The sequence below is a fragment of the Peromyscus eremicus genome, chromosome 4 (assembly GCF_949786415.1).
Source record: "Peromyscus eremicus chromosome 4, PerEre_H2_v1, whole genome shotgun sequence".
Lineage (NCBI taxonomy): Eukaryota > Metazoa > Chordata > Mammalia > Rodentia > Cricetidae > Peromyscus > Peromyscus eremicus.
The window spans coordinates 49,607,072-49,634,046 of record NC_081419.1 but is presented as its reverse complement, the minus strand read 5'-3'; the positions used below and the strand labels follow the sequence as shown (position 1 = coordinate 49,634,046).

At 43.4% G+C, this 26,975-nt stretch overlaps 1 protein-coding gene across 1 annotated transcript in view; it reads left to right on the top strand.

Moving 5' to 3' along the window:
- The first annotated feature begins 16,616 nt into the window (after positions 1–16,616).
- Slc25a12 (solute carrier family 25 member 12) overlaps positions 16,617–26,975 on the top strand; it is a 91,650-nt gene continuing 81,291 nt past the window's right edge. The window contains exons 1-2 of the mRNA XM_059260681.1: positions 16,617–16,865; positions 17,804–17,857. Of these exons, the coding sequence (XP_059116664.1) occupies positions 16,854–16,865; positions 17,804–17,857 (66 nt within the window). The 5' untranslated portion in view covers positions 16,617–16,853. The remainder of the gene's footprint in view (positions 16,866–17,803; positions 17,858–26,975) is intronic.

Genomic DNA, 26,975 nt, shown 5'->3' with positions numbered 1-26,975 from the left:
GGCTACATCTCCTAATAGTGCCACTCTTTGGGGGGGCCATTTTCTTTCAAACCACCACAGGTTGGCACACCACTCAGTAGGGGCTAGGAAGCCAACAATGGCCATCTGTGCTTTGGAAAAGCTGAGAACCTAGAAGTCCATGAAACTGGATGCCTTGGCAGTCATTCTGGCGCCAAAAGTCTGGATGATTTCTAGATAGTGGCTGATCTTCTGTCCAGGTCAGAAAGATTAAGAACCTTCAGGAAATTCTTAACTTGTCCTGATGTTCTAAACACTCGATCCTGAAAAGACTTCACAAATGAGAATCCCTACCCAAATGTTACAAAAGATATCAAAAAAATTGAAATTGGAAGGGTTGGGGAGACAGCTCTAAATGCTTGTTGCTTGAGCATGACAACCTGAGTTTAATCCCTAGCATCCATGTAAAAAAAAACCCAACCAACCAACCAAACAAACAAACAAACAAAACAAAACAAACATGCATAGCCATGCATGTGTATAACTTCATCGTTAGAGGGCAGAGATGGATGGAAAGCTGGAACTCCCTGGCTAGCCAGCCTAGCCAAAAATAGCAAACTTCAGGTTCAATGAAAAATGTTGTCTTAAGTCAGTAAGTTGGAGAGTGGTAGAGCAGAATACCTAATAGTCTCGCTGGTTCCTGCAGGCACATATATTCCAACTCCCACACACATGCATCCACATGTATTCAACACACACACACTCACTCACACACACACACACATGCACACACACACACACACACACACACACACACACACAAATTGGAGTTGAAAATAGAATAGGTTGGGGTAGGTTGGGGTAGATGATTTCACATCAGGTGGGCCAGAAGAATCTTTACTGGATGGATTGCTCAAAGACCTGTTCTCTGAAATATCTGCAATATTAACAATTATATGTATGGACTCCCTGCAAACTGCAATGATTGCTAATAATGGGAAAAGCCAAGCATAATATTCAATTTTTGATGGAAAGGGGAGGAACTGAGGAAACACTATTTAGTCTGCTTCTTTGAAATATTAAAGTGTTAATCTTTGAAAAACAGTGACAAAAAAAAACCCACCCACAATCTATATGTTCACAGAGGGTAGCCAAGAATCCATCATCCGAGGTAGGTTTACGAAAAGCAATCATCAACTGAACTTACTGTAAACCTTAAACAAATAAATCACAGAAGGGAGTAAAATAGTAGGTTTGGAAAGGCATCTCATCAGTGCTGACCTCACATGAAACTGTGATTTAGAGATAATTCAATTATCTGGACTCAGCTTTGTCTAAAGTATTCAGATTAGTGGGTACACTTATACTTGGCGTGAATATATTTTAATTTCTGATTCATTCACTTAACATTACTTAATAAACTAGGTGTCACTTTTGCTTTTCTGTGGCCAGGTTACCAAGGAACATGAGCTGGATAGAGATAGAAACATGAGTCTTTTCCTTTTCTGTCGTAGATGCTGCCTCCGCATTGTATTGAATATATCTCTTCCCAGACACACATCCTGTAGATTTCACAGTTTTCTAGTTTTTGAAGTTATTTAAATTCTAGCCTAGATTAATTAAAAACGTGGTGGTTTTGGAACTTCCCCCACTGCTGGCCAGCAGTTAAGAGCACTGGCTGCTCTTGCAGAGGACCCTGGTTCAATTCCCAGCAACCACGTGGTGGTTCACAATCATCAGTAACTCCGTTCTCAGGGCATCCCATGCCCTCTTCTAGCCTCCACAGACAGGCAAAATACTCGTGTGTGTGTGTGTGTGTGTGTGTGTGTGTGTGTGTGTGTGTGTGATGTGATATATAAAAATAAGTAAAATCTAAAAAAACAAAAAAAGAGAGAAAGAAAGAAAGAAAGGAAGAAAGAAAGAAAGAAAGAAAGAAAGAGAAAGAAAGAAAGAAAGAAAGAAAGAAAGAAAGAAAGAAAGAAAGAAAGAAAGAGAGCAAGCTTGTATTGGGAGGGAATGGGGCAATAAAGAGCTGGAACAAGGAGGAGCTGGAACAAGGAGGAGCTGGAACAAGGAGGAGCTGGAACAAGGAGGAGCTGGAACAAGGAGGAGCTGGTGACAAAGGCCAGTAGCCCTACAGACCCATCCCTATGCTTGCATTGTTCTCCTTACAACAGAAACATGGACCTTGTGAGTGCATGTTAGCTGTTAACAATTGCTTTCCAGGCAGGCATGGTGGTGCACCACATGCCTTTAATCCCCACACTCAGGCAGCAGAGGCAGATCTCTGTGAGTTCAAAGTCTACATAGGGAATTCCAGGACAGCCAGAGCTACATAGTGAGTACGCCGGATAGTTTTATGTCCAGTTGACACAAGCTGGAGAGTCATCTGAGTAGAAGAAACCTCGAGAAAATGCCTGCATAAGATTGGGTTGTGGGCAAGCCTGTAAGGCTTTTTTGTTGTTGTTTTTCTGAGACAGGGTTGTTCTGCATAGCATTGACTGTCCTAGAACTCAGCTCTGTAGGTCAGGCTGGCCTTGAACTCCTAGAGATCCACCTGCCTCTTCTGGGATTAAAGGTGTGGCATTTTCTTAATTAGTGATTGATGGGGGAGGGCCCAGCCTATTGTGGGTGGGGCCATCCTGTTCTGGTGGTCCTGAGTTCTATAAGAAAGTAGGCTGAGCCGGGCGGTGGTGGCGCACGCCTTTAATCCCAGCACTCGGGAGGCAGAGCCAGGCGGATCTCTGTGAGTTCGAGGCCAACCTGGGCTACCAAGTGAGTTCCAGGAAAGGCGCAAAGCTACACAGAGAAACCCTGTCTCGAAAAACCAAAAAAAAAAAAAAAAAAAAAAGAAAGTAGGCTGAACAAGCCATGAGGAGCAAGCCCCTCCATGGCCTCTGCATCAGCTCCTGCCTCCAGGTTCCAGCTCCTGCCTCCAGGTTCCTGCCCCGTTTGAGTTCCTGTCCTGACTTCTTTGATGATGAACAATACTGTGGAAATGTAAGCCAAATAAACCCTTTCCTTCCCAAATTGTTTTGGTCATGGTGTTTCATGCAGCAATAGAAACCCTAAGACCGTGAGACCTTGCCTCCAAAAACAAGAACAAACAAACAAAAAAAACAATTGCTTTCTAAGACGTTCTTGGTTTTACTGTTAAACCAACTAATCAACAAACAAAACACAAACAAATGAAGATGTGCTTTGAATACCTGCCTGCCCAGCTGTTTCTCTGGGCCACAGTCCCCTCTCCAACTCTGTTATGCTAGGTGATATTGGCTAGGTCTCAAAAAAGGGACAAATGGCTAAACTGAGGTGTTCATTAACATATCAATGCTGATGCTGGCCAGGTTTTCTGAGCATCCTTCAATCTCCACAGGACCTTCTTGGTTGGCATACCCTGCCCCCTACCCTGAACTCTCCAGTCCATCTATTGGTCTGGGCTTCCCTCCCCCCTTATATAACTTCCCTCCCCCCTTATATATTCCCTCCTCTGATCCTTATATAACTCAGCCATTTTGGGTATGCCAGTCTCTTGGCCCAGGCTACCTCTCTTGGTCAGAGGTTCCTCCCACCACCAAAACTCCCCAACCCCCCACCCCTGTCTCATGGCTGAGCTCAGGGTCATGTTCACTCTAGACTCTCCCAGATGTCTCTGCCTCTGGCTATACTCTCCCTTTTATCTACAATGCACCTCCTCCATCATACCTAGGAGCAGTCATGGCCTTCTTCTTATTTCTCTTTTTCATTCAATACTCAGCTGCTCCCTTAGAAGGCTCTGATGCATCCACACTGCTGGGGCAGTCACAGGGCTCTCAAGCAAAGAATTTCCGCTTCACTGAGGAAGGCTGCAATCTCCATTTCTGTGAATTGACTTTCTTCAGGCCATCAGCAGCTCTGTTCTAGAGGTCCTGAGTTCAATCCCCAGCGACCATAATATGGTAGCTCCCAACCATCGGTAACGGGTTTGGATGCCCTCTTCTGGTTTGCAGGCAGACATGCAGACAAAGCACTCATCAACACAGACAAAGTTGAAAAGAAAATGGCCAAGCACAGTGGCACACACCTCAAGAGGCAGAGTCAGGCGGGTCTCTAGGAGCTCCAGGCCAGCTAGGGTTACATAGTTTGTTCCAGGATAGCCTGTCTCTAAAACAAAGCGAACCTTACTCAGGAAGTTTAAGAGAAACGGCCAGCAGTTAAGAGTGCTTGCTGCTCTTGCAGAGGATCCAAGTTCACTTCCCAGCGCCCACATCCAGTGGCTCACATCCACCTGTAACTCCAACTCCAGGACCCTCATCTGGCTCCCAAATGTACAAAAAGATACACGTACATAGAAATAAAAAATATTTTAAAAATATTTGACACAGGCTGTCTTAATTAGGGTTTCTATTGCTGTGAAGAGATACCATGACCATGGCAACTCTTATAAAGGAAAACATTTAATTGGGGTGGCTTACAGTTTCAGAGGTTTAGTCCATTATCATCATGGTGCAACATGGTAGCATGCAGGCAGACATGGTGCTGGAGCTGAGAGGTCGACATCTTACAGGCAACAGGAAGCATTCTGTGACACTGGGCAGTATCTTGAACGTATATGAGAACTCAAAGCCCACCTCCACAGTGACACACTTCCTCCAAGAAGACCACACCTACTCCAACAAGGCCACACCTCCTAATTAGTGCCACTCCCTTTAGGGGCCATTTTCTTTCAAACCGCCACTTAGGCTCTCCCTATGTTGCCCCAGCTAGCCTGGAACTCACAGAGATGCATCTGCCTCTGTCTCTCAAGTGCTGGGTTTAAAGGCATAAATCATCATGCCTGACCTAAAATAAACCTAAAGCAAACAAACAAAAAAATAACTGTTCACAGAGAATGCTGCATTGAAGGGTTGGGATGGAGGAGAGGAATTTCCATGTGGGTAAAAAGTCACCACGTCACAATCTACACAATGTGTCCGACTTCTTGCTCTATTGTCACTCATGGTGACAGACAGCATAGCAAGAGCAATCAGACAATCATTGTTCTGAACTCTGTGACTGCAGTACTTCAGGATGTACTGTTGCGATGGTTTGAGCCCAGTTCCAGAAGAAGCAGGTAGTGAATTAACTCAGGCACTTTCTCAAAAGTGCGGGCAACAACTTTGTGCCTAATTGTGTGAGTTGAGATATCTTTCACAACACAAACACCAATGCTATGGGACATTAAGTGGAGAGGTTATCCCCACCCTCAATTCCTGTTTATTTCATTTTCATGTACTTTTTCATTCTCCTCTCTCTCTCTCTCTTTCTCTCTCTCTCTCTCTCTCTCTCTCTCTCTCTCTCTCTCTCTCTCTCTCTCTCCAAGGTTTCTCTGTGTAACTCTGGCTGTCCTGGAACTTGCTCTGTAGACCAGGCTGGCCTCAAACTCAGAGATCCACCTGCCTCTGCCTCCCGAGTGCTGGGCACAGCCTGGCTCACGTACTTTTTCTTTTACAGTGCCATTGCCCTAAGGTGGAATCATACTATCAGAACAGCTGGAAACGGAATCTGGAGAGAGCAGCTCTGAGACCTTAAATTCCAGTCAAGTTTTTCCTTTGGTCTCAGTTTCCCTTCTTTCTGGTTAAAAGGACACTGACCACTCCCCAGACCTGTCCGCTTTGCTTCCTTTACCGCCAGGTCTATCACTCTTCACCTGCTTCACACTGCTTCCCCAGAATGGTCTAATTCCAGTGCGTTCACTTATTATTCTGATCTGTCCAACTGGTTTTGCTTTCTTTTTCAAGCTGAAGTCCCACTGCCCGAGACCGGCCTTGGCCTTAAACTTGTAATCCTTTTGGTTCAATTTCTAGACAGTCAGGATCACAGGCACTTGCTGCTGCACTCTGCTTGATCGGTACAATTTGATAGGGATTATATTGTTGTTTCAACATACTTTTTTTTTTTTTGAGTTAGGGTCTCATGGTAACCAGGCTGAACTTCTTATATAGCTGAGGATGACCTTGAACTCCTGATCCTCCTGCTTCTACCTCCCAAGTACTGGGATTGCAGGCATATGGCACAACACTGGGCTCATTCTTCTGTCATACTTAAGAAAGAATTTCTGGTCCTGGGAGATGGCTCAGCAGATAAAGGTGCTTGTTGCCAAGCTTGGCAACCTGAGTTGGATCCCTAGGATTCTCGTGGAGGAAGGAGATAACTCCTGTAGGTTGTCTTCTAACCTCCACATGAACTTAAACACACACACACACACACACACACACACACACACACAAATAAATAAATAAATAAATAAATAAATAAATAAATAAATAAATAAATAGAAGAAGCTTTTAAGAAAGAATTTGTGATATACTTCAGTTCTTATTTCCTTTTCTGAACGTTTGCTCCCCCACTCTGTGTGTGTGTGTGTGTGTGTGTGTGTGTGTGTGTGTACACACACTGGTTAGTTTTTGTCAACTTGACACTAACTAAAGATACTTGGGAAGATGGACCCTCGTTGAGGACTTGCCTCCGTTAGATTGGGCATGTCTTACACATTCTCTTGATTGTTAATTGAAGGAGGAAGGCTTAGACCACTGTGGACAGTGCCACCCTGGGGAGGTGGTTCTGGGTTGTGTATAAAAGTAGCTGCCCGCCGGGCGGTGGTGGCACACGCCTTTAATCCCAGCACTCGGGAGGCAGAGACAGGTGGATCTCTGCGAGTTCGAGGCCAGCCTGATCTACAAAGCGAGTTTCAGGAAAGGCGCAAAACTACACAGAGAAACCCTGTCTCGAAAAATCAAAAAAAAAAAAAAAAAAAGTAGCTGACCATGAGCATGGAAGCAAGCCAGTAAGCAGCGTTCCTCCCTGTTCTCTGATTCATACAGAGAAGCAAACTAAAACGCTTCTCTTTCTCTCTCTGGCAGACTTTCGGGTTTCCCAGTACAAACCTGCCTCTCCTTTTGGAAACTTCTTACTCCAAGGGTTGGTTTCATCTTATCACCTTTCTTCTGGCTGAGCAATCCAAGGTCACAATGCCCCTTGCAGAATCTTGCCTACCAAAGCCTGAGGTTCTCAATCTAGAGTTACACCCTGGGTACAGACCAATAGGGGAGCTCCAATTTAGGCTTCAGACAGCATGCCTGCCTCCTCCTGAGGCTACGCAAAGAAGGTTCCACAAGCTTGCTTTGGTTTTCCTGTGTGTCGTGTTTAGACTAAACACACACAGCTACCCAAACATTGCCACTGCCCAATGGCATACAATTATTGTCTGAGTCTGTGGGAAGGAAAACACTTTCCCCTTCTTTTTTTTTTTTTTTTTTTTTTTTTTTTTTTTTATTTATTTATTATGTATACAGTGTTCTGCCTGCATGTGTCCCTGCAGGCCAGAAGAGGGCACCAGATCTCATTACAGATGGCTGTGAGCCACCATGTGGTTGCTGGGAATTGAACTCAGGACCTCTGGAAGAGCAGTCAGTGCTCTTAACCACTGAGCCATCTCTCCAGCCCCACTTTCCCCTTCTTAATGCGACGTAATCTTCACAGATTCCCCTGCCCACAAGGGGGTGTGTTGCTTGCCAGGTAGTTTCAGTTTTATTTCCCTCCCCTCCAGCAAAGTGAGAAATCTGTCAGTGGTTAAGAAATAGGTCTTGGAACTGGAGTAATAGCTCTGTGGTTAAGAGCACATAGCACACTTGCAAAGGGCCTGGGTTCCCTTCCTGTGGGGTCCCCTTTTTCCTCACAGTCTGTTGGCCACCAGTCCATGAGGAAGAAGGAGCAGAAGCCGTGACAGAGAGCTTTGCACAGCCTGTGAATACAATGGAAACAGCCTTCCAGGAGACATCTTCAGTGAGGCGGCTCAGATTTATTCCAGAGTGTAGGGGATATGTAGGACTGGGGACCGTAGCAGGTGAATCACCTAATTTGCATTAAATGGCACCCTCCTATCATATAGCTGGACTAATAACAGCATGGCCCTATCAAAATAGCTAGAGAATATCACCTAATTACCATCTGGGCAGGAGCAAGGCAAGAGCATTTGCCGGGGACTGTGTCCTTGAGATAAGTTGGGCATCCAGGCCTAGAGATATTCTCCAAATAGTTAGGTAGAGAGCAGGAAGCCCTTTCTGGGGAAGGGGTGTCCCTCCATATTGTGCTGAGCTCAGAGAAAGCTGTCGAGCCACGGTAGACTTAGATTGAAACTTCTGACCAGCAGGACCTCCCAAGAACAACTCAGCACCCACACTAGGAAGCTGGACTGCCTATAACTCCAGCTCCAGGGGATCCAATGACCTCTTCTGTACTCAGAGGGCACCTGCATGCACACATGTATATACCCCCACACAAACATATACATAATTAAAAAACAAATCTTAAAAAAAAAGAAAGAAATAGGTCTCATTACTATTTCTAACCCAGGAACAGGATTATGTTATAGCTGGTTATGTAAAGACTACTGACACTATTATGAAAATTTCCAGAAATTTGTAATAATTAAACAAATATTTCAGTAAACTCTTAAATGCTCCATCAGTTAGATATGCCCCATATATCTATATCTCTATTCATTCATAAGTATTTCTCATTTCTTTGATATATTTCAAAATAGATTTAAGCCAGATGTGGTGCACATGCCTTTAATTCCATCTCTTGAGAGGTAGAGGTAGGAAGATCTTTGTGAGTTTGAGGCCAGCCTAGGCTTGATAGTGCGTTCCATGTCAGCTAAGGCAATATAGTGAGACCCTGTCCCAAAAATAAATAAAAATATAACTTCACAGAATTGCTATGTTATAACTCAATATTTTTTCAAATCATTTCCTCTTGAAAACTTTACATGCATTTGTAAAGATGTGCATAAACCTTAAGTGTACATTCTATGAGCTTTGAAAAATGAACGCAAACCCTAGCCAAGTGTAGTCTGCTATTATCACTCCAGATACATCCTTCAGGTCTCTTTCCTCTTAACTACTCTCTCCTGGCCATCACAGTTCTGATTTTTTTCCCACAGCACCTTAGCTCTGGTTGTCTTAGTGGCTTACATAATTGACATTAGTCAGTGTTCGCTCTTTTGTACAACACGATTCTGTGTAAAGCTTTTATTAACACCTGACATGATGACTTTCCCTTATCCAGGTTGTTGTATCAACAATCTGCTTCTTCATCTTCTTCTTCACACAATTTCTGAATGATACTCCATTCTGAAATGTACCATACTTGAGCATTTAGACTATTTCTAGTTTTGGGTGATTATAAACATCCCCCCCCTTTTTTTTAATGTTTTTGAGACAGGGATTCTTTGTGTAGCCCTGGCTGTCCTGGAACTAGCTAGCCATGCATGTACCACCACACCCAGCAGTTGCAGAGCTCTTAGTGAATATATATATATATTTTTTCTTGATTAAATATAGAGAGATAAAATTGGTGAATCATAGGGTAGGTACATATTTAGGTTTTTTTTTTTTAAGATTTTATTCTTTATTTTTGTGGGTATGGGAGTTTTGCCTGTGTGTATGTCTATGTACCATGTGCATGACTGGTGCCCAGGGAGGCCAGAAAAGGGCACTGGATCCCCTGGAACTGGAGTTACAGGTGTCTGTGAACCATTGTGTGAGTGCTGGAAATCCAACCCAGATCATCTACAAGAGCAGCCAGTGTTCTTAACTGCTGAATCATCTCTCCAGCCCACATACAATTTAAAAGTGACACATTTTCTTTGTTTGGATCAGATCCAAAGCATCTTGATGGGTTTCTTGGAGGAAGAGAGTGAAAACAGCATCTAAGTCAAGCCCCAGGAGTAGGGGAGTAGGTGGCTGAAGGACTCAGCAGGATGTTTGACCTACCAGTTATACATTTCTTTTCCTGGACCGAGGATGCGCACCCCACTATTTTCATTTACTTTGTGGGTCTGAGCATCTAATTCAGGCCCTTGCACATGGTGGCCCAGCACACTATCTGTGCAACATCCTAGCCCCGCCCCGTTATTACCTAGAGCTACCTTCCCATCTGACGCATGACAAAAGGTTCTTGTTGTTGAGCTTTTTGTTGGTTTGCTTGTTTTTTCAAGACAGGGTTTCTCTGTGTAGCCCTGGCTGTTCTGGAACTTGCTCTGTAGACCAGGCTGGCCTCGAACTCACAGAGATCAGCCTTCTGAGTGCTGGGATTAAAGGCATGTGCCAACACCACTCGGCCAACAAAAGATTTTTTTTTTTAATGCCAAATGATGTTTACTGAAGGAGGGAAGAGGTCTTAAATACAGGCTTACGGCACAATGGGAGAACCCCGGAGGGCAGAAGTTCACTTCTGATGTTTTACAATCTTGCATCTAAGCTGTTAATGCCCATTATACAGGATACACAAACAAGGAACTTCCCTTAAGCATTCAGGAGTGTGGCACCCAGCAGGGAATTAGCATAGGGGGATATCAAGGTCAAGGTCAGCAAGCAAGGCAACAGTTACCCAAAAGGGGGGGACAGGGCCCTACAGGTCCCCTTTTAATAAAAAATGAGCTTCTGACTTAGGTTGCGTGGGACATCAGCAGGTCACCTTACCCGTCATAGAGACGCCTGCCCAGGCCACACAGGGGCTCCGTCTTAGGTTGGTGAGTGTCCCCCAGGTATTACCCGTCTCTGAATACTCATTATCATACAGGCTCAATCGTGTGTGAGCTGCAGAGTTAACTGCTGCTAAAGATCTCAAAGTGGCACTGGACTTGCAATCTGTGTGTTCGACACAGAAAAGACCAACAGAGGTCCTATCCCACCCATAGCCAGTAGGCTAAAGGCAACTGAGCCATTCCCTTCCTTAACGAGCCTTACTGCTAATTGGAGTCCTTGTAAGATGGTATCCCAAAAACAAATGGAACTTGAGTTTATAAATTTATAATTTTCAAAGCCAATTGAAATGTATATAACTATTGAATTAAATTTATCATGCCCAATAGAATGAAAGATTAACTAACTGTGGTAGCTACTTTTGCTGCCATGGTCTCCACTGTGCTAGCTGTAGTAAGCAATAATGAAATGGCAATCCCAAAAACAGTAGCAGCGGTGGCCGCCACTGCTATAACAGCAACAGCAGCAGCAGCGATGTCAAATTCTCTTCTGGAGCGTGTGGGCATCCACTAGCATGGACACAACTCCAGGAACATGAACCGCCAAGGCCCATTTTTTCTTGATCCCAAGAAACAGGGTTTCTTTGTGTAGCTTTGCATCTTTCCTGGAACTCACTCTGTAGCCCAGGCTGGCCTTGAACTCACAGAGATCCACCTGGCTCTGCCTCCCGAGTGCTGGGATTAAAGGTGTGTGCCACCACTGCCCAGCTGGGCTTTGAGGTCTCTTATGCTCAAGCTATACCCAAAGACTCAGTTCACTTCCTGTTGCCCGTGGATCAAGATGTAGGCCTCTCAGCTCCTCTCTAGCACCATGTCTGCCTGCATGCCACCATATCCCATCATGATGATAATAGACTAAATCTCTGAAACTGTAAGCAAGCCTAGTTAAATGTTTTCCTTTATAAGAGTTGCCATGGTTATGGTGTCTCTTCACAGCAATAGAAACCCTAACTAAGACAGGTTCTCAGCACCCACATGGTAGTTCACAACTGTCTGTAACTCCAATTCCAAGGGATCTATTGTCCTCTTCTGTCCATGACAGGCTCCTGCATGAGTGTGGTGCACATACATGGAGGCAGAACTCTCATACACACAAAATAACAATCTTTAAAAAGAAGATTATATGAAGAGTTCTGTATTACTTTTATCTCCTCTCATATATTTTGTGAATTTTATCTGAGAGGTTTGTATTTTGATATATTATTAGGTAATAAATTTTTCCTTAACTGGTGATCATTAGCAATTGATGTAATAGTAAATTTTAATTTGTTAAAACTTCTGCTAATAGTATTTAGCCAATTATTGCATCAGAATGACAGTTTGAAAGTTTTTTCATGATAAGAACTCTGTTTATCTGGGCAGTGGTAGCGCACACCTTTAATCCCAGCATTTGGGAGGCAGAGGCAGGTGGATCTCTGTGAGTTCCAGGCCAGTCTGTTCTACAGAGCGAGATTCAGGACAGCCAGAGTTATACAAAGAAACCCTGTCTCCGCCGGGCGGTGGTGGCGCACGCCTTTAATCCCAGCACTCGGGAGGCAGAGCCAGGCGGATCTCTGTGAGTTCGAGGCCAGCCTGGACTACCAAGTGAGTTCCAGGAAAGGCGCAAAGCTACACAGAGAAACCCTGTCTCGAAAAACCAAAAAAAAAAAAAAAAAAAAAAAAAAAAGAAACCCTGTCTCAAAAAACAAAGAGAGAGAGAGAGAGAGAGAGAGAGAGAGAGAGAGAGAGAGAGAGAGAGGAAACTGTTTAAAAGAAACCTAATTTTACTATGTATATTTATATTATATAATACGATGTGATACAGTATGTATATAAAAGGCTCCAGAGATGAATCCATGGTTAAGAGCACTTGTTGCTCTTATAGAGGACTCGAGTTTGGTTCCCACAACCCATATCTAGCAGCTCATAACTTCCTATAACTCCAGCTCAGGAGATCTGATGTCATCTTCTATATTCAATGGGCATCTGAACTCATGTGCACAGTCTTATGCACAGACATACATATATACATAAAATTTGAATCCTTAAAAATATGTATATACATATATGTGTGTATAAACACAGACACACATTTATGTGTGTGTGTGTATATATATATATATATATACATATATATATATATGTATATATATGTGTGTGTGTGTGTGTGTGTGTGTGTGTGTGTGTATACAGAGCTAGTTCCAGGACAGCCAAGGCTACATAGAGAAACCCTGTTTTGAATAACCAAAATCAAAACCAAACCAAAACAATAATGTAACTGAAGTTTTCCTGTGTCCCAACCTGCCAGCAGTCAGGACAAATCTCTCCCACTCACATCCCCCAAGTAAACACATAGAGACTTATATTACTTATAAACTGTATGGCCATGACAGGCTTCTTGCTATCTGTTTTTATATCTTAAATTAACCCATTTCTATAAATCTATACCTTGCCACGTGGCTTGTGGCTTACCAGTATCTTACATCATGCTTCTCCTCCTGGCGGCTGGCAGCATCTCTCTGACTCAGCCTTTTTCCACCCAGCATTCTCCTCTCTCCTTGTTCCTCCCACCTACACTATCCTTCCTGCCTGGCTATTGGCCATTCAGCACTTTATTATTAATCATGGCAACATATATTTATAGCATACAGGACATCCCATAGCACAACAACAAAAAACAAATAATAATAATAACACCAGCCACCAAAAACTGGGGAAATTGTGAAAGGAGATTCAAAAGCACTCCCACAGAACAGAGAATACAAAGCTAATCAGGAAGCTGACTCTATTGAACCACCCTACACACAGGGCTGCTACATGCTAGGTATTCAGCATTTGGGAGAGGTTATTAGACATGGCTGATCCCCTCTGCAGGGGACTATTGTAATCTGTCAAATAGGAGAGTAGATACAGTTAAGATGTGGTAGTTTCCTGTCCTGTGCGTATATGACCAGAAGTAGGATCTAGAGTACATATAAACTTTTTTTTTTTTTTGAGACAGGGTTTCTCTGTGTAGTTTTGGTGCCATCCTGGATCTCACTCTGTAGACCAGGATGGTCTCGAACTCACAGAGATCCACCTGGCTCTGCCTCCCGAGTGCTGGGATTAAAGGAGTGCACCACCACTGCCCGGCAACATATAAACATTTTTAATTATACACATATATTATTTTAGTTGCACATATACATTTTTAACATCATTAGAAATCTTTTTTTTGTTTGTTTGTTTGTTTGTTTAAGACTGGGTTTTTCTGCGTGTCCCTGGCTGTCCTAGAACTTGCTCTGTAGACCAGGCTGATCTCAAACTCACAGAGATCCGCCTGCCTCTGCCTCCCGAGTGCTGGGATTAAAGGTGTGTGCCACCACCACCACACCACCTGGCTTCTCTAGGAATCTTTGTACTGGATTCCATAATGATTCCACCAAATTCCAAGAATTCCTTCGTTTCTGAACCAAGGTTTTACTTGCTGGCTTTTTATCTTTTTCGATAATAACAGTCTTAACAGGCAAGAGGTGATAACCCCCAGCACTTATTTCTTGGCCTTTCCCTGGTGGTAAGTGATCTTGAGCTCCCTTTCTGGGTGCCCACTGACCATTTTTATACCATTTTTAGAGCAGTGTCTCTGCAAGTCTTTCACTCACTGTTTGATTGGGATCTATTTGCTATGAGGTTGTATAAGTTTTTTTTTTTTTTTTTTCCGGTTTTTTCGAGACAGGGTTTCTCTGTGTAGCTTTGCGACTTTCCTGGAACTCACTTGGTAGTCCAAGCTGGCCTCGAACTCACAGAGATCCGCCTGGCTCTGCCTCCCGAGTGCTGGGATTAAAGGCGTGCACCACCACCGCCCGGCGGAGGTTGTATAAGTTTTGTCAGTATGAATCGTGGATATGGACAATCTGAAAATGTCTTTTCCCAGGCTGTAGGCTGCTCTTTTCCTCCTTTGCTTTACTTCGCTGTACAGAAGCATTTTAGTTTGATGTAGGCCCTTATTTTGTTGCCTTTGTAACCTGAGCCTTGGCGTTGGCATGCAAGAAATGATGGCCAAAGGCGATGTCAGTGAGCTTCCTCCCATGCGTTTTCTCCTGGGAGCGTTATGGCTGCAGGTCTTATGTTTAGCCTTTAAAAATGCATTTTGAGGGAGATTTCTGTGCATGGCATAAGATAAGGCCCAATGTCACTCACATGTGGGAACCTGGCTTCTATCACTACTTGCACCTGTTTTTTTAATTTAAAAGAACATGTCTCATTTAAGAAAGAAGAGAAACCTCATGTAGTTGAGGTTGTGGGTAAACATGATCTCAAAATGTCTGGAGAGCTGGCTTTTACTTGACTCTACAATTTCAAATATCCCAATATTTATTGATAGATGCAAGTATTCGGGGCATGAATATGACTTTATGAATTAAGTAGACTTAATTTTAACACTATAATGAGAACAATTAATTAAAATCTCATCATTTCTTTCCCACCTACAAAAAAACCATGTCAAGTGAATTAATGATCAGGTTTGAATAAGTAAACTGTGTTTCTAAACAACAACAACAACAAAAGATATGCTGGGTGGTGGTGGCACACACCTTTAATCCCAGCACTCGGGAGGCAGAGGCAGGTGGATCTCTGTGAGTTCGAGGCCAGCCTGGTCTACAGTGAGTTCCAGGACAGTCAGGACTGTTTCACAGAGAAACCTTGTCTTAAAAAACCAAAAACAAACCAAAACAAACAACAACAACAACAAAAAAGACTTATACACTTGACTGGCCTCAAATATTAAAAACTAGCACATAAAGCCCATAGCTAGGGGGTAGGAATACAGGCAGACACCATCAGTTCATGACGAATTCTCTTGTGACAACCCAGTGGATAACAAATGCTGCTGCAACATTTAAGTATGACTGAGCAAGGTGGACATCTACAGTATTTAGGATTTCTGTTTAGTTTCATAAGTTTAAACGGTCTATGACAACGGTGGCAAAGAAGGTCTTGCAATAAATAAACTGTCTTTGTGTGTGTATGTATATACACGTATACACAGACACACTTTATATACATTTATATTTATATACACACTTTACAAATAGGATCATGTCTAGCACAGGGAGGAGCTCAGTAAATGCGTGAGTATCAGTATGTGACCTAATAGGATCTTTTCTTTCTTCTCTTTAATAATTTCAAAACTTTTATCTTATTTATTAGAGTGCATATGCACACCTGCCTAGTTTAAATGTGGAAAATAAGGAGTTGATTACCTTTCCATCCGTAATGGGTTCTGAGGGTCCTCAGGCTATCACCTTGGGCCCCCCTTCCTTTTCTCTCTCTCCCTCCCTCCTTCCTTCCCCCTTCCTATTTCTCTTGTTTTCTTTTCTCTGAAGACACATCTTACGCATCCCAGCCTGGCCTCTGCTTCTGTGCATTCTGATCATCCTGCCTCCATTTCCCAAGTGCTGGGATTACAGGCGCATACTACCAACCTTAGACTTCTGTGCTGAGCTTGGGTTTACGCGATGCCGGGGATGGAACCCAGGCTTCCTGCTTCATGCATGTTGAGTAAGCAATTTACCAACTAAGCTACTTGCCTGGCCCTCAGATATCTTAATGGCAAGATGAAGTTTTAAGACATTATTTTGGCTTAAGGCAAAGCTGGGAACTCAATGAAGAATTGTTTTGTGTTCTTGTAGAAGTGAGAGCCAGCATAGTGCCAGCCCCAAGACAAATGAAGTTGTTTTATATATACATCGCACAAAGAATTTGTGTGGCTAAGAAAGTGAAGCGCGTCTACTAATAAACTATTAAGACTACTCCAAGGAATGCCAATTCAGGAACATATTTCTGAAGTTATGTTTACTTAGCCCCCCCCCCACCAAAAGCCCTAAGTATATAGTTTCTAATCTTTTAATTTTTTTTTTTTTAGTCAGTATTTGTCACTAGTTGTCATTAACTCATTATTAATGGTCCAAGCGCTCAGACGCTTCCAAACCTTGCCCAATACAGGCCCCAAGTGTTCCTTTAAGCCCCAAGAGGGAACCGACTTTGGCCGAAGCCAGTGCCCAAAGCCACACCCACTGCCTGGCCTTGGGACTTGGGGCTAGCCCAGCGGCGCTTCTGCTCACGCATCGTCCGGGATCCGGCGGCCGGAGCTCCGGTGTCCCCCGCGAGAGGTGACAGCCCCGCTGGCCGGCAGATGGACCGACGGGGGCCTCTCGGTGCGCTCCGCCGCGCTCTGGCTCATTTGCATATAGACGGGCGCGGCGCCGCGACAGGAGAGAACGCGGGCGCGGCCCCGGGCCGTGGCGCGCGCGCGCCCTGACAGCTCGGGCCCTGCTCGCTCACTCGCTCGTTCCCGGCTTCCGAGCACAGCATGGCGGTCAAGGTGACTCCAACTCTCTGCTGCTGCCTTTATTGCATAAGAGACGTTCCAAGGGCCCCGAGTGCAGCCCCCCGCCTCTCTCCGTTGCTTTCTTTGCCTGGTTCTTGGCCAAGCGCGTCCCGGGGCTCTAGATTGCGGGTGGAGAGCTGTGCCGGGCTTGGACCGGAGAGAAGAGGATGCCCGGCTGGGGGAGGGGAAGGAGGAGGGATCGTGAGTTGGAGGGGCTCGTGAGGACCATGGTTGGGAGGAGGAAAAGAGCAGTGTTTTGCCCTAGGTACATGGGATTGCGAGCACAGAGTTGGAGAGCAGAGGAGAGAGAGTGAGGACAAGCGGACAGGAAAGCCGGGGATACCCAGGGCATCCGCGGTGGGGGAGGGGGTAGGTGTTGTCATTTGGGGCCTCAGTACAGCCCAGGGCACTGGTTGACATTTGCGTGGCAGGTTGCAGGATGTCGAAAGTATCCATATTTGTGGCAGCTCTCAAGGTTTAGGTTGGATGGAGAAGGGGTCGCCAGGATGACGATGTGCGGTTACTGTTTTCCATAAGAAAGGCTGCTAGGCCCCGGGTATTAATTTGGGGGTTTTACATCTCCTGTTGCTCCACTCCTGAGGCTCTCTGGGTTTACAGCTTGGTGGTTGCTACTGTATAGCTAGTAGATGTGGAATAAAGCAGACGATTATATTACTTGGTTTCCCTTTCCAGTTCAGAGGAAGTACCGTCTGTAATTTGCTGTGTCTTGGTTATGCACACCCTTTTTTACCACCCCTTAGCCATAGATCTCCAGTTTGACAGGTGTTATCAGCAATTAAGCTTTGGGGTTGTTTTACACTAAATACCCTTTTAAAAGATAAGCAGAGTTGGCAGATGTAAACTATAATCTAAAGAGATTGTATGCTTTCTAGCTAAGCATTAACCAGTTCCTCCTCCTCCCCTCCCCATAGGTGCATACAACCAAGCGAGGTGATCCTCATGAGCTGAGAAACATATTCCTACAGGTAAGTTAAAGAATTTTACATCATGGAAAAACTGAAAAAAGCATAGTCACTATTCCTTTTTAAGCTCTGACTTTGAGAAATATTCTACTTCCATCTAGTCTCATAAACATGAGTGGAGGATGTAGTTTGTACTCGTTTTGTTTTTCGAGACAGGGTTTCTCTGTGTAGCTGCCTGTCCTGGAACTTGCTCTGTAGACCAGGCTGGCCTTGAACTCAGAGACCCGCCTGACTCTGCCTCCTGAAGGCTGGGATTAAAGGTGTGTACAGTCATGTCTGGTTGTTTATGCTTTTAACAACTGATTATCACATTTCCTTTATATTGGGGATTGATAAGAGGTTTTCCTGGAGTTACTATTTTTGTTTGCTTGATTTGAGATTATGAAGTTTTCCTTATGTGTATGTCATTTGTTGCACAATAAAACAGCAATTATAGTTGTGCTTTCCCTTCTAATTATTACAACCATAGATCTGGGGGCCGTGATACAACATGTTTACTTTAGATTTTTCTCAAGGAGGCTGGTGAGATAAAGGCTCTGGATAAAGGTGCTCTACCCAGAACCATGTCCATGTGGAAGGAGAGGACTGACTACATAAGGTTGTCCTCCAACCTTCACTTGCATGTGCATATGCCCACATGCTCACCCACCCACACCTTATCATAATAAATTATTTAAAATATAAGGAAAGGGGATGGAGAGAGAGCTCCCAGACAAGAACACTGTTTGTTCTAGAAGACCTAGGTTGGATTCCCAGCACCCACATGGCAACACTGGATTGTCTGTAACTCCAGTTCCAGGGAATCTGACATCTCCTGGCTTCTGAGGGCACAGCATGGATGTGATGCACAGACATACACACAGGCGAAGTATCCATACACATTTTCAAAAAGGAAAAATTGTTGTAAGGATTTACTTTCCAATACCTTACTTAGGTTAAGCTTTTAGACTCAGTGACTTGACTATAGACTTAATTTAAAAATTGTTGCTTAGTTTTTTTGTTTTGCTTTCTTAAATTTCTAAGGTATTTTACTAAAGATTGTGTTTTTGTCGGAAGAGCTTTTTTTTTTAAATTTTGTATTCTGGATGTGGGTTCTGTGTAGACACTTAACCTTGGACAGACTCCTTCCGGGTACTATTTCCCTCTATAAAATGAAAGGTGACCTTCAAGGTTCCTTCCGATTCCAAAGTCTATGATTCTATTTTAGGAACAGATTCTAGCGTCTACTAGTGAGCCTAGGCTAGATGGCACTTTTATCTGAGACATGTAGTTCCCTTAACCATTGTTGGGGGAGGAGACTGCATAGGAGAGCACACACAGCATAGTTTATGAAAAGGAGTTAGTAAAGGCAGGGATGTAGCTCAGGATTAAAACATTGATCTACCTTGTTTGAGGCCCTGGGTTTGAGTGTTTGCACCAAAAGAAAACAAAATAGAATTTTAAAAAATGAGATTTATTTTTAATTTTTATTTTTTAGACAAAGTCTTGCTGTGTAGCCCAGCCTTGAATTTTTATCTGTCTGTCTGTCTGTCTGTCTGTCTAGAGACACAGTCTTACCATGTAACTCTGGCTGGCCTGGAACTCAATATTACACCAGGCTAGCCTTAAACTCACAGAAATCTGCCAGGGGTATCCTTGAACTTGTTTGATCTTTCTGTCTCAAGCCCCCTGAGTGCTGGGGTTGTAAGTGTGTACAACCAAGCTTCCTATACTAAGAGAAGGATCTTTTCTGGAACAAAACCAATTATAATAGAACTGCGCCATTTGTGTGTTAAGACTTTTGCATTCTTTGGGACACACAAAAAAAGTTAGTATAAACTCTGTCATATGATTAGAATCAGTTGTTTTGTGGAGAGTTTATGTAATTTAGTTAATTTTTGGTGTTTCAAGACAGGGTTTCTCTGTGTAGCTTTGCACCTTTCCTGGGACTCACTTGGTAGCCCAGGCTGGCCTCGAACTCACAGAGATCCACCTGGCTCTGCCTCCTGAGTGCTGGGATTAAAGGCGTGCGCCACCACCGCCCGGCAATTTTTTTTCTGATTAAGCAGGCATGAAGGAATCAGTTGAGATGCTGTATGATGTAGTGAAAAGAGCCCTGTTCCAGGTATCAGGAACACTTTGTTGTTGTTGTTTGTTTTTTTCCAAGATAGGCTCTCTCACTAGATAGCTCTCTGGCTGTCCTGGAACTCACTATGGAGATCAGGCTGGCTTTGAACTCACAGAGATCTGCCTGCCTCTGCCTCCTGAGTGATGGGATCAAAGGTGTGCACCACTAGACCCGGCCTTTTTTTTTTTTTTTTTTTTTTTTAGGGACCTGGGTTTAATTCCCAGGTCTGTGGGTCTGTGTTTCAATGGCTGCTTACCCTTAAGCTAATTGTCTAGCCTTCCTAAGTTTCATTTCAGAAGAACATAAGAAAATAGGAATCGGGGTCTTTTCCAGCTTTAAAAATCTATATGGAAAAAAAAGTCTGACTCCGTATGACTTTGTTACTGGTTTGTGTATTGTGTTGTTCAGGGTGGGTAGTGACGGTGGGGGTGTGGGGAGCTCACAACTATACCTTACCCTTGGTCAGCAGTCACCCTTTAGCTCTTCATCTGCTCTTTTACATAGTGTTGGTATCTTTTTGCACATTGTTTTTATTTTGTGGTGCTGGGGAATCAAACTCCTCATAAATATTAGACTGACATAGTACCCCTGAGTAGAATATTGCTCAGTGGAAGGACACCCTTACTCTTTTAAACATTATTTTGATGTTGTCTGTATCTTACTTTTGTACTGAAAATTTGTGAAATTTACTAATTTGTATTTAGCACTAAACAGAAAGTTCTGACTCAAACATCATCATCATTATTATTATTTCATTTTTCTAGTCAGAGTCTTGCTACATAGCCCCGGCTGGCCTGTACTCATTATGTAGCTCAGGCTAGCCTTGAATTTAGTGTTGGGATTACAAATTCCATACTCAGCTTCAGCATTATTGGCAGGCAAGAGAGAAACAGTGTAAAGATGCTTACTTAATCCCCTGGAAAGCATAAAGCTCCTGGGAAGACAGTGTATCCAGTTGGAGCAACTTTTTGTTACCTTCTGGCATTTTAAGACTTTATTCCTGGTTTGTCTACTTCAAACTATAGTTACTTAAACAATTAGGTACTTCTATAAAAAGTTTCATTATGGATCCATATGGCTTAGTGACATATTAGATGTAATAAAATGCACACTAGCTACTTTTTTCTTTAGCAAATAACATTTATCACACACACACACACACACACATATTGTTTTGTTTTTCGAGACAGGGTTTCGATCACATATATTTTTAAAATGAAGTTTATGTGTGTGAGTGACTATGAGTGTGGACGTGCACATGCCACAGGACATCCGTGGAAGTCAGAAGCCAACTTTCAGGACTCAGATTTTTCCTTTCCCAGTGAGTTCTGGGTGTCGAACTGAGGTCATCAGGCTTGCGTAACAAGCTCTGTTACCTGCTGACCATCTTGCCAGCCCTTCAACAACATTTACTAAGGACTATTTATGTCCCATGCACTTGTGTTTTATTTAGTCGTAATCATCAAATTAAATAATTTGATAATAATTGAAGCCGAGAATTGAGCCAAGACTGAACGGTGGCAGACCTTTTCTTCTCTGAGGCCCCCTCCCTTTCTAGTGGGCTGTCGTTGAGGAAGTCAGGACTTGTGAAGGCGAAACGTGGCCTGATGTAGAGCAATTACTTTGGTTTGTCTAGAATAGAGGTTCATGGAATAATGACAGTGCCTGCTGACATTTTTTGGTCATTTTGAGTGTAGTGTACACTAGCTCAGGACTCTAAAAATATTGTTAATGTTCTCACCACTCTTATGAGGTAGACTTGGTAGGTCTGTTATGTAGATTGAATTAAATGACTTGGTTAATGTCTCTGAGTTCATAGAGACCATCATCAAATCAAATGAGCTCCAGAATCCATTTTTTTTCTCTTTAAGAAGAGCAGCTTTGCCGGGTGGTGGTGGCTCACGCCTTTAATCTCAACACTGGGAGGCAGAGACAGGCGGATCTCTGTGAGTTCAAGGCCAGCCTGGTCTACAAAGCAAGTTCCAGGAAAGAAGAGCAGCTTTAGCCAGACATGGTGGTTCACACCATTAATCCCAGCACTCAGGAGTCAGAGGCAGGTGGATCTCTGAGTTCAAGGCCAGCCTGATCTACAGGGTGTGTTCCAGGATAGTCAGAGAAACCCTGTCTAAAAAAAAAAAACAAAAAACAAACAAACAAAAAAAGCAGCTTTAGTGGGCATGGTGTCTCATGCCTTTAATCACAGCATTCAAGAGGCAGAGACAGGCAGATCTCTGGGAGTCCTACGCCAGTTTGGTCTTCCTGTCAAGTTTTAAGCAAAAAAAAAAAAGCAACTTTATGGGGTATGCTAACTTGCACAACTAGGTTGTAGAAGAAAGAATCTAAAACTCCCCCTCTTCCCTTTTTGAGACAGGCTCTCACTATGCAGCCCTGGCTGGCCTAGAATGCTCTATGTAGACCAGTCTGGTCTTGAACTCCTAGGGATCCACCTGCCTCTCTAGTGCTGGATTGAAGACATACACCACCATGCCAGGCTGAAAATCTTTATTTTGACCCCATTTTTATTCACCTCTAAAAGGCCTTTTGTTGTTTTTTTTAGACTAAATCTTACTCACTTTGTAGCCCTGGACTGATCTCCAACTGGCAAGTCTCCTGCCTCAGCCTCCCAAGTGCTGAGTTTATAGACAGTGCTACCACACCTAGGCCTAGAAGATATATACTACATGTATGTGTATATGTATACACACACACACACACACACACACACACACACACACACACACATATATATATATATATATATATATATATATATATATATATATATATACTCTTGACCATTAAATTACATGCTTAAGGGGTTTTTAAATGGGGTGATTTTTGAAAGAGTTATATTAAGGATTTTAGCAGCTATATTTTGCGAAGAATATTAAAGATAAAATTACTTAAGAGACAAAATTAAAACACGCCTTTGTGCTGTAACTACCTAGAAAAATTGGCTGAGAAGTTGGGGTTTGAAATAGCAGGTAGACTTTGTGGGGTTCTGAGTGGGTCAGTTGGAGTGTGTGTCGGATAAAGTGTGGGGAGATTGGAAGTAAGTGAAGGTGTCAGCTAAGAGGCTATTGAAATAATCCATGTGGGACTAATGACCTGGAGTGGCTGAAGTCCGGGGAAATGGAAAGGCAACACCAGGGACTTTGTAAGTGCGGAAGCTATTGGATTTGCCGTTAGCTATGGAAGGGTTAGAGGAGCAGTGAAACTTGCATTTTTCGGATAGATGTCAATTGATAGAGCATCTGTTTGGGCAATTGGAGAAGGTGGCTACGGAGTTACGCTTGATTGGTAAATGGATGTGACCCACTAGTTAAAGTCCGGATTAGGAGAGACACAAGTTTGTGTGGGTGCTAGACTAACTGTAAAACAGGGCAGAGAGCCAGGAGCCAACTCACAGTGGGCACTTTTAGTCGAAACGGGAAGGAGGAACTGAGCTGAGGAAGTAGTGCCGTGAGAGTCTGAAGGAGGAGTTTCACAAAAAAACGGTAAATCAAAGATTAAAATGTCCATCATTCTGTTAGTTAATCTGGTTTGAGCAGGACTCTGAAGTAAATTTGAGTTCAGTATCGTTTGAGCTTGCTACTTGAAAGTCTGCGGAGGGCTGAGGAAATGACTAAGTGGATGAAGTCTTGCCATACAAGGTGAGGACCAGAGATGCCTAGAACCCACATAAAAGCCAAACAGGTGTGGCAGCGACGGCGTGTAATCCAATTTCGGGGGTAGGTAGAGTCTGGGTTCAGCAAGAGACCTTATCTCAGAACTACAGAGCCATGGTAGAAGAAACTCAATGTGAACGTAGGGCCCACACATCCACACATGTGTCCATATACATGCGAACACATATGCACGCATACTGTACATGCATACATAACAGACTTTCCTTTGGTCACCAACCAGTTCTCAAATCAAGACATGGAGACTTATTATTAGTTATGAATGCTCAGCCTTAGCTTATGTTCATTTCTGGCTAGCTTTTTTTTTTTTTTTTTAACTTAAATTAATTTGTTTCTCTTCATCTACATTTTGCCTCAGGGCTTTTTCCCTTTCTTTGTGTATGTCCATTTCTGTGTCTGCTGGCTGGCGGCTGGCTGGCGGCTGGCTGGCAGCTGGCTGGCAGCTGGCTGGCTGACCCCAGGAGTCTCCCTCTCTTTCTCTCCTGAGCCTGGATTCCTCCTACTACTTAGTCTCTCTGTCCACCAGCCCTGCCTATCCCTCAACTGCCTAGCTATTGGCCGTTCAACTTTGTATTAGACCAATCAGGTACCTTAGGCAGGCAAGATGAAACAGCAACACATTTTTACATCGTTAAACAAATGCAGCATAAACAAATGTAACACATCTTTGCCTAGTTAAAGTAATGTTCCACAACACACACATACTGAGAGAATATTTGATTTAAAATTTTAGGACACAATTGAGAGTTGAGTATAGCAACATACACCTGTAATTCAGTACTCAGGAGGCTGAGGCCCACCAGCTCCGGGCTAGCCTGAGATACATGGAAAAAACTTTGTCTTAATAAAGCCTTTAAAATAATAACAAAGTAGGTTAGAGAGATGGTTCACTGGATAAGAGCACTTACTGCTCTTGTAGAAGACCCAGATTCAGTTCCTCTTAGTTCCCAGTACCCAGTACCCACATTGGACAGCTTACAACCACCTGTAACTCCAGCTCCAGGAAATAAGATACCTTCTTATTTATATCACAAACACATCCACATAGTTAAAAATAAAACAAATCTTTAAGCAACAACACAGTCATTTGTCATGTAAGGCAATAAAAGAATCTTCTGTTATGGTTTTCAAGACAGAGTTTCTCTATGTAGTCCTGGCTGTCCTGGAATTCACTCTGTAGACCAGGATGGCCTTGAACTCACAGAGATCCACCTGCCTCTGCCTCCCGAGTGTTGCGATTAAAGGTGTGCGCCACCACCGCCCAGCTAAAAGAACCCTTTTGGAAAGTGCGGGCACATCTGTGCTTAGAGGAGTCCTGTGTGTAATTCATGAAGGGCTTCAGAAAGAGAAACATCAAGTATAGGGAAATACTCCTTTTTTCCCATGTGTCCTTTCGTTCTTTCTTTCTACTTATCAATTTATTTATTTGGCTTTTCAAGACAGCGTTTCTCTGTGTAATCTTGGCTGTCCTCGAACTCGCTCTGTAGACCAGGCTGGCCTCAGAGATCCTCCTGCCTCTGCCTGCTAAGGGTGGCAAGTATTAAAGGCGTGTGTCACTATGCCCAGCTTCCCTGTGTTCTTTATTACTTCTCAAAATTTGGTGAGCTATTTCTGTTTGTTCCTTTTCCTTTCTTTTTTGAGATGGGGGCTCATATATCCCAGGCCAGCCTCCAAGTCACTGAGTAGCTGAGGATAACCTTGAACATCTGATTTCTCTGCCTCTACCTCCCCAGGTACTGGGGTTCAAAACCAGGCATTGGTGTTGGGCAAGCACTCTGTCATCTGAATTACCTCCCCAGCCCATGTATTTTCTGTTAGTTAATTTAAAAAAAGACACTTGGGGCTGGAGATGTGGCTCAGCAATCACGAGCACTTGACACTCTTACAGAAGGCTCAGGTTTGATTCCCAGCACTCACATAGTGGCTTACAACTATTGGTAACTCAGTTCCAGGGGATCCAACAGGTATGCATGTGGTGCACATATATACATGCACATAGGCAGAACATTCATACACATCAAGTCAATGAATAAAACTATAAAACAAAGCAAAATAAAAGAGATTCTCCAGGATTCTGCCTTCCCCACCTCAATCCCGCCGAGCCCAGGACGTTGGAGCACACGGATGAATTCTTAGCTGTTCAACTGCGCCGTCCTTTCCCAGGCGGTTCTCAAACTCCGACTGTATCATTGCCACCGTGGAACTGTCGTTTCCTGATTTGTCTCTTTCCTCTTTTCCCTTTCTTGCCCACACACTGTCATGGACCCAGTTTTCCTGCATCAGAGGTATACAAGAGGGAGAGGGTACAGTAGTAGTGATAAGAGGCGGGTGAGGCAAGGAGGACACGGAGGCGACCTGCTGTTTGTTACGAATCCGAAGAATGTCAAAGCGAGGAGTTAGCCTTCTCTGCGCAGTGTGACAAAGTGGGCTTGGAACAGATTTTTTCCCCCATTTTTAAAAGATCTCTTAATTCTTTTTAGTTGGTAAACTTTCTGCGTTCGTTTGCCGGCTTATTGTAAGCTGAAAGCAATACATGTGGAGATGATTCAACTGTGTGCGCCAGATCGAAGCCTGCTGAGATACAGAATCCAAGTATTGCTTTGATTTCTGTTCTTTTCTTCGTTAGCACCAATGGACAATGAAGGTTCGATAACACATGAAAGTGCACTTTTTGGTCTTATGTATTATTTATGTATTTATGTATTTGCTGTGCTTTGAACTTGGTCTTATGTGTTTTTATTTATTTATTTATTTATTTATTTATTTATTTATTTATTTATTTATTTATTTGCTGTGCTTTGAACCCTTGAACCCCAAGATCTTGCTCACACTGGACAAGTGCTCTACCACTGAACTACATCCTTAGCTCTGTCTTGTTCTTCTAAACTGAAGAATAAGTGGAAGGCGGTGACGATGTTGCAGTAAGAATGCGTTTTTTTGGGTTTTGTGAGAGCAGGAACGTTTAGCGGAATGAAGTATCCTTTGGGTCACTGAGTATTTGTTTATGTGTTACGTTGTTTACTTGTTTTTGGAAGGAAGGCTGAGGAGGGACTGAAGCAGGTTTTTGAAAAGGCTCCTTTGGGCCTGCGTTGTCAAGCGTGGGAGGCGCCTCCCTCTAGAGTTACGAGTGAGATATTAAGGAGCTGGGGAGTTGGCAGTCAGTAAGGAGCTACCACACAGGCATGAAGACATGAGTTTGGATCCCCAGCATCTAGGAGTGACCCAGACATAGAAAAGCTCACAAGAAGAGATTACTATAGGCATGACAAGTACAATAAGGAAATAAAAAGAACGAGGAGAGGACCGCTATTTTTCACCACGTTCAAGA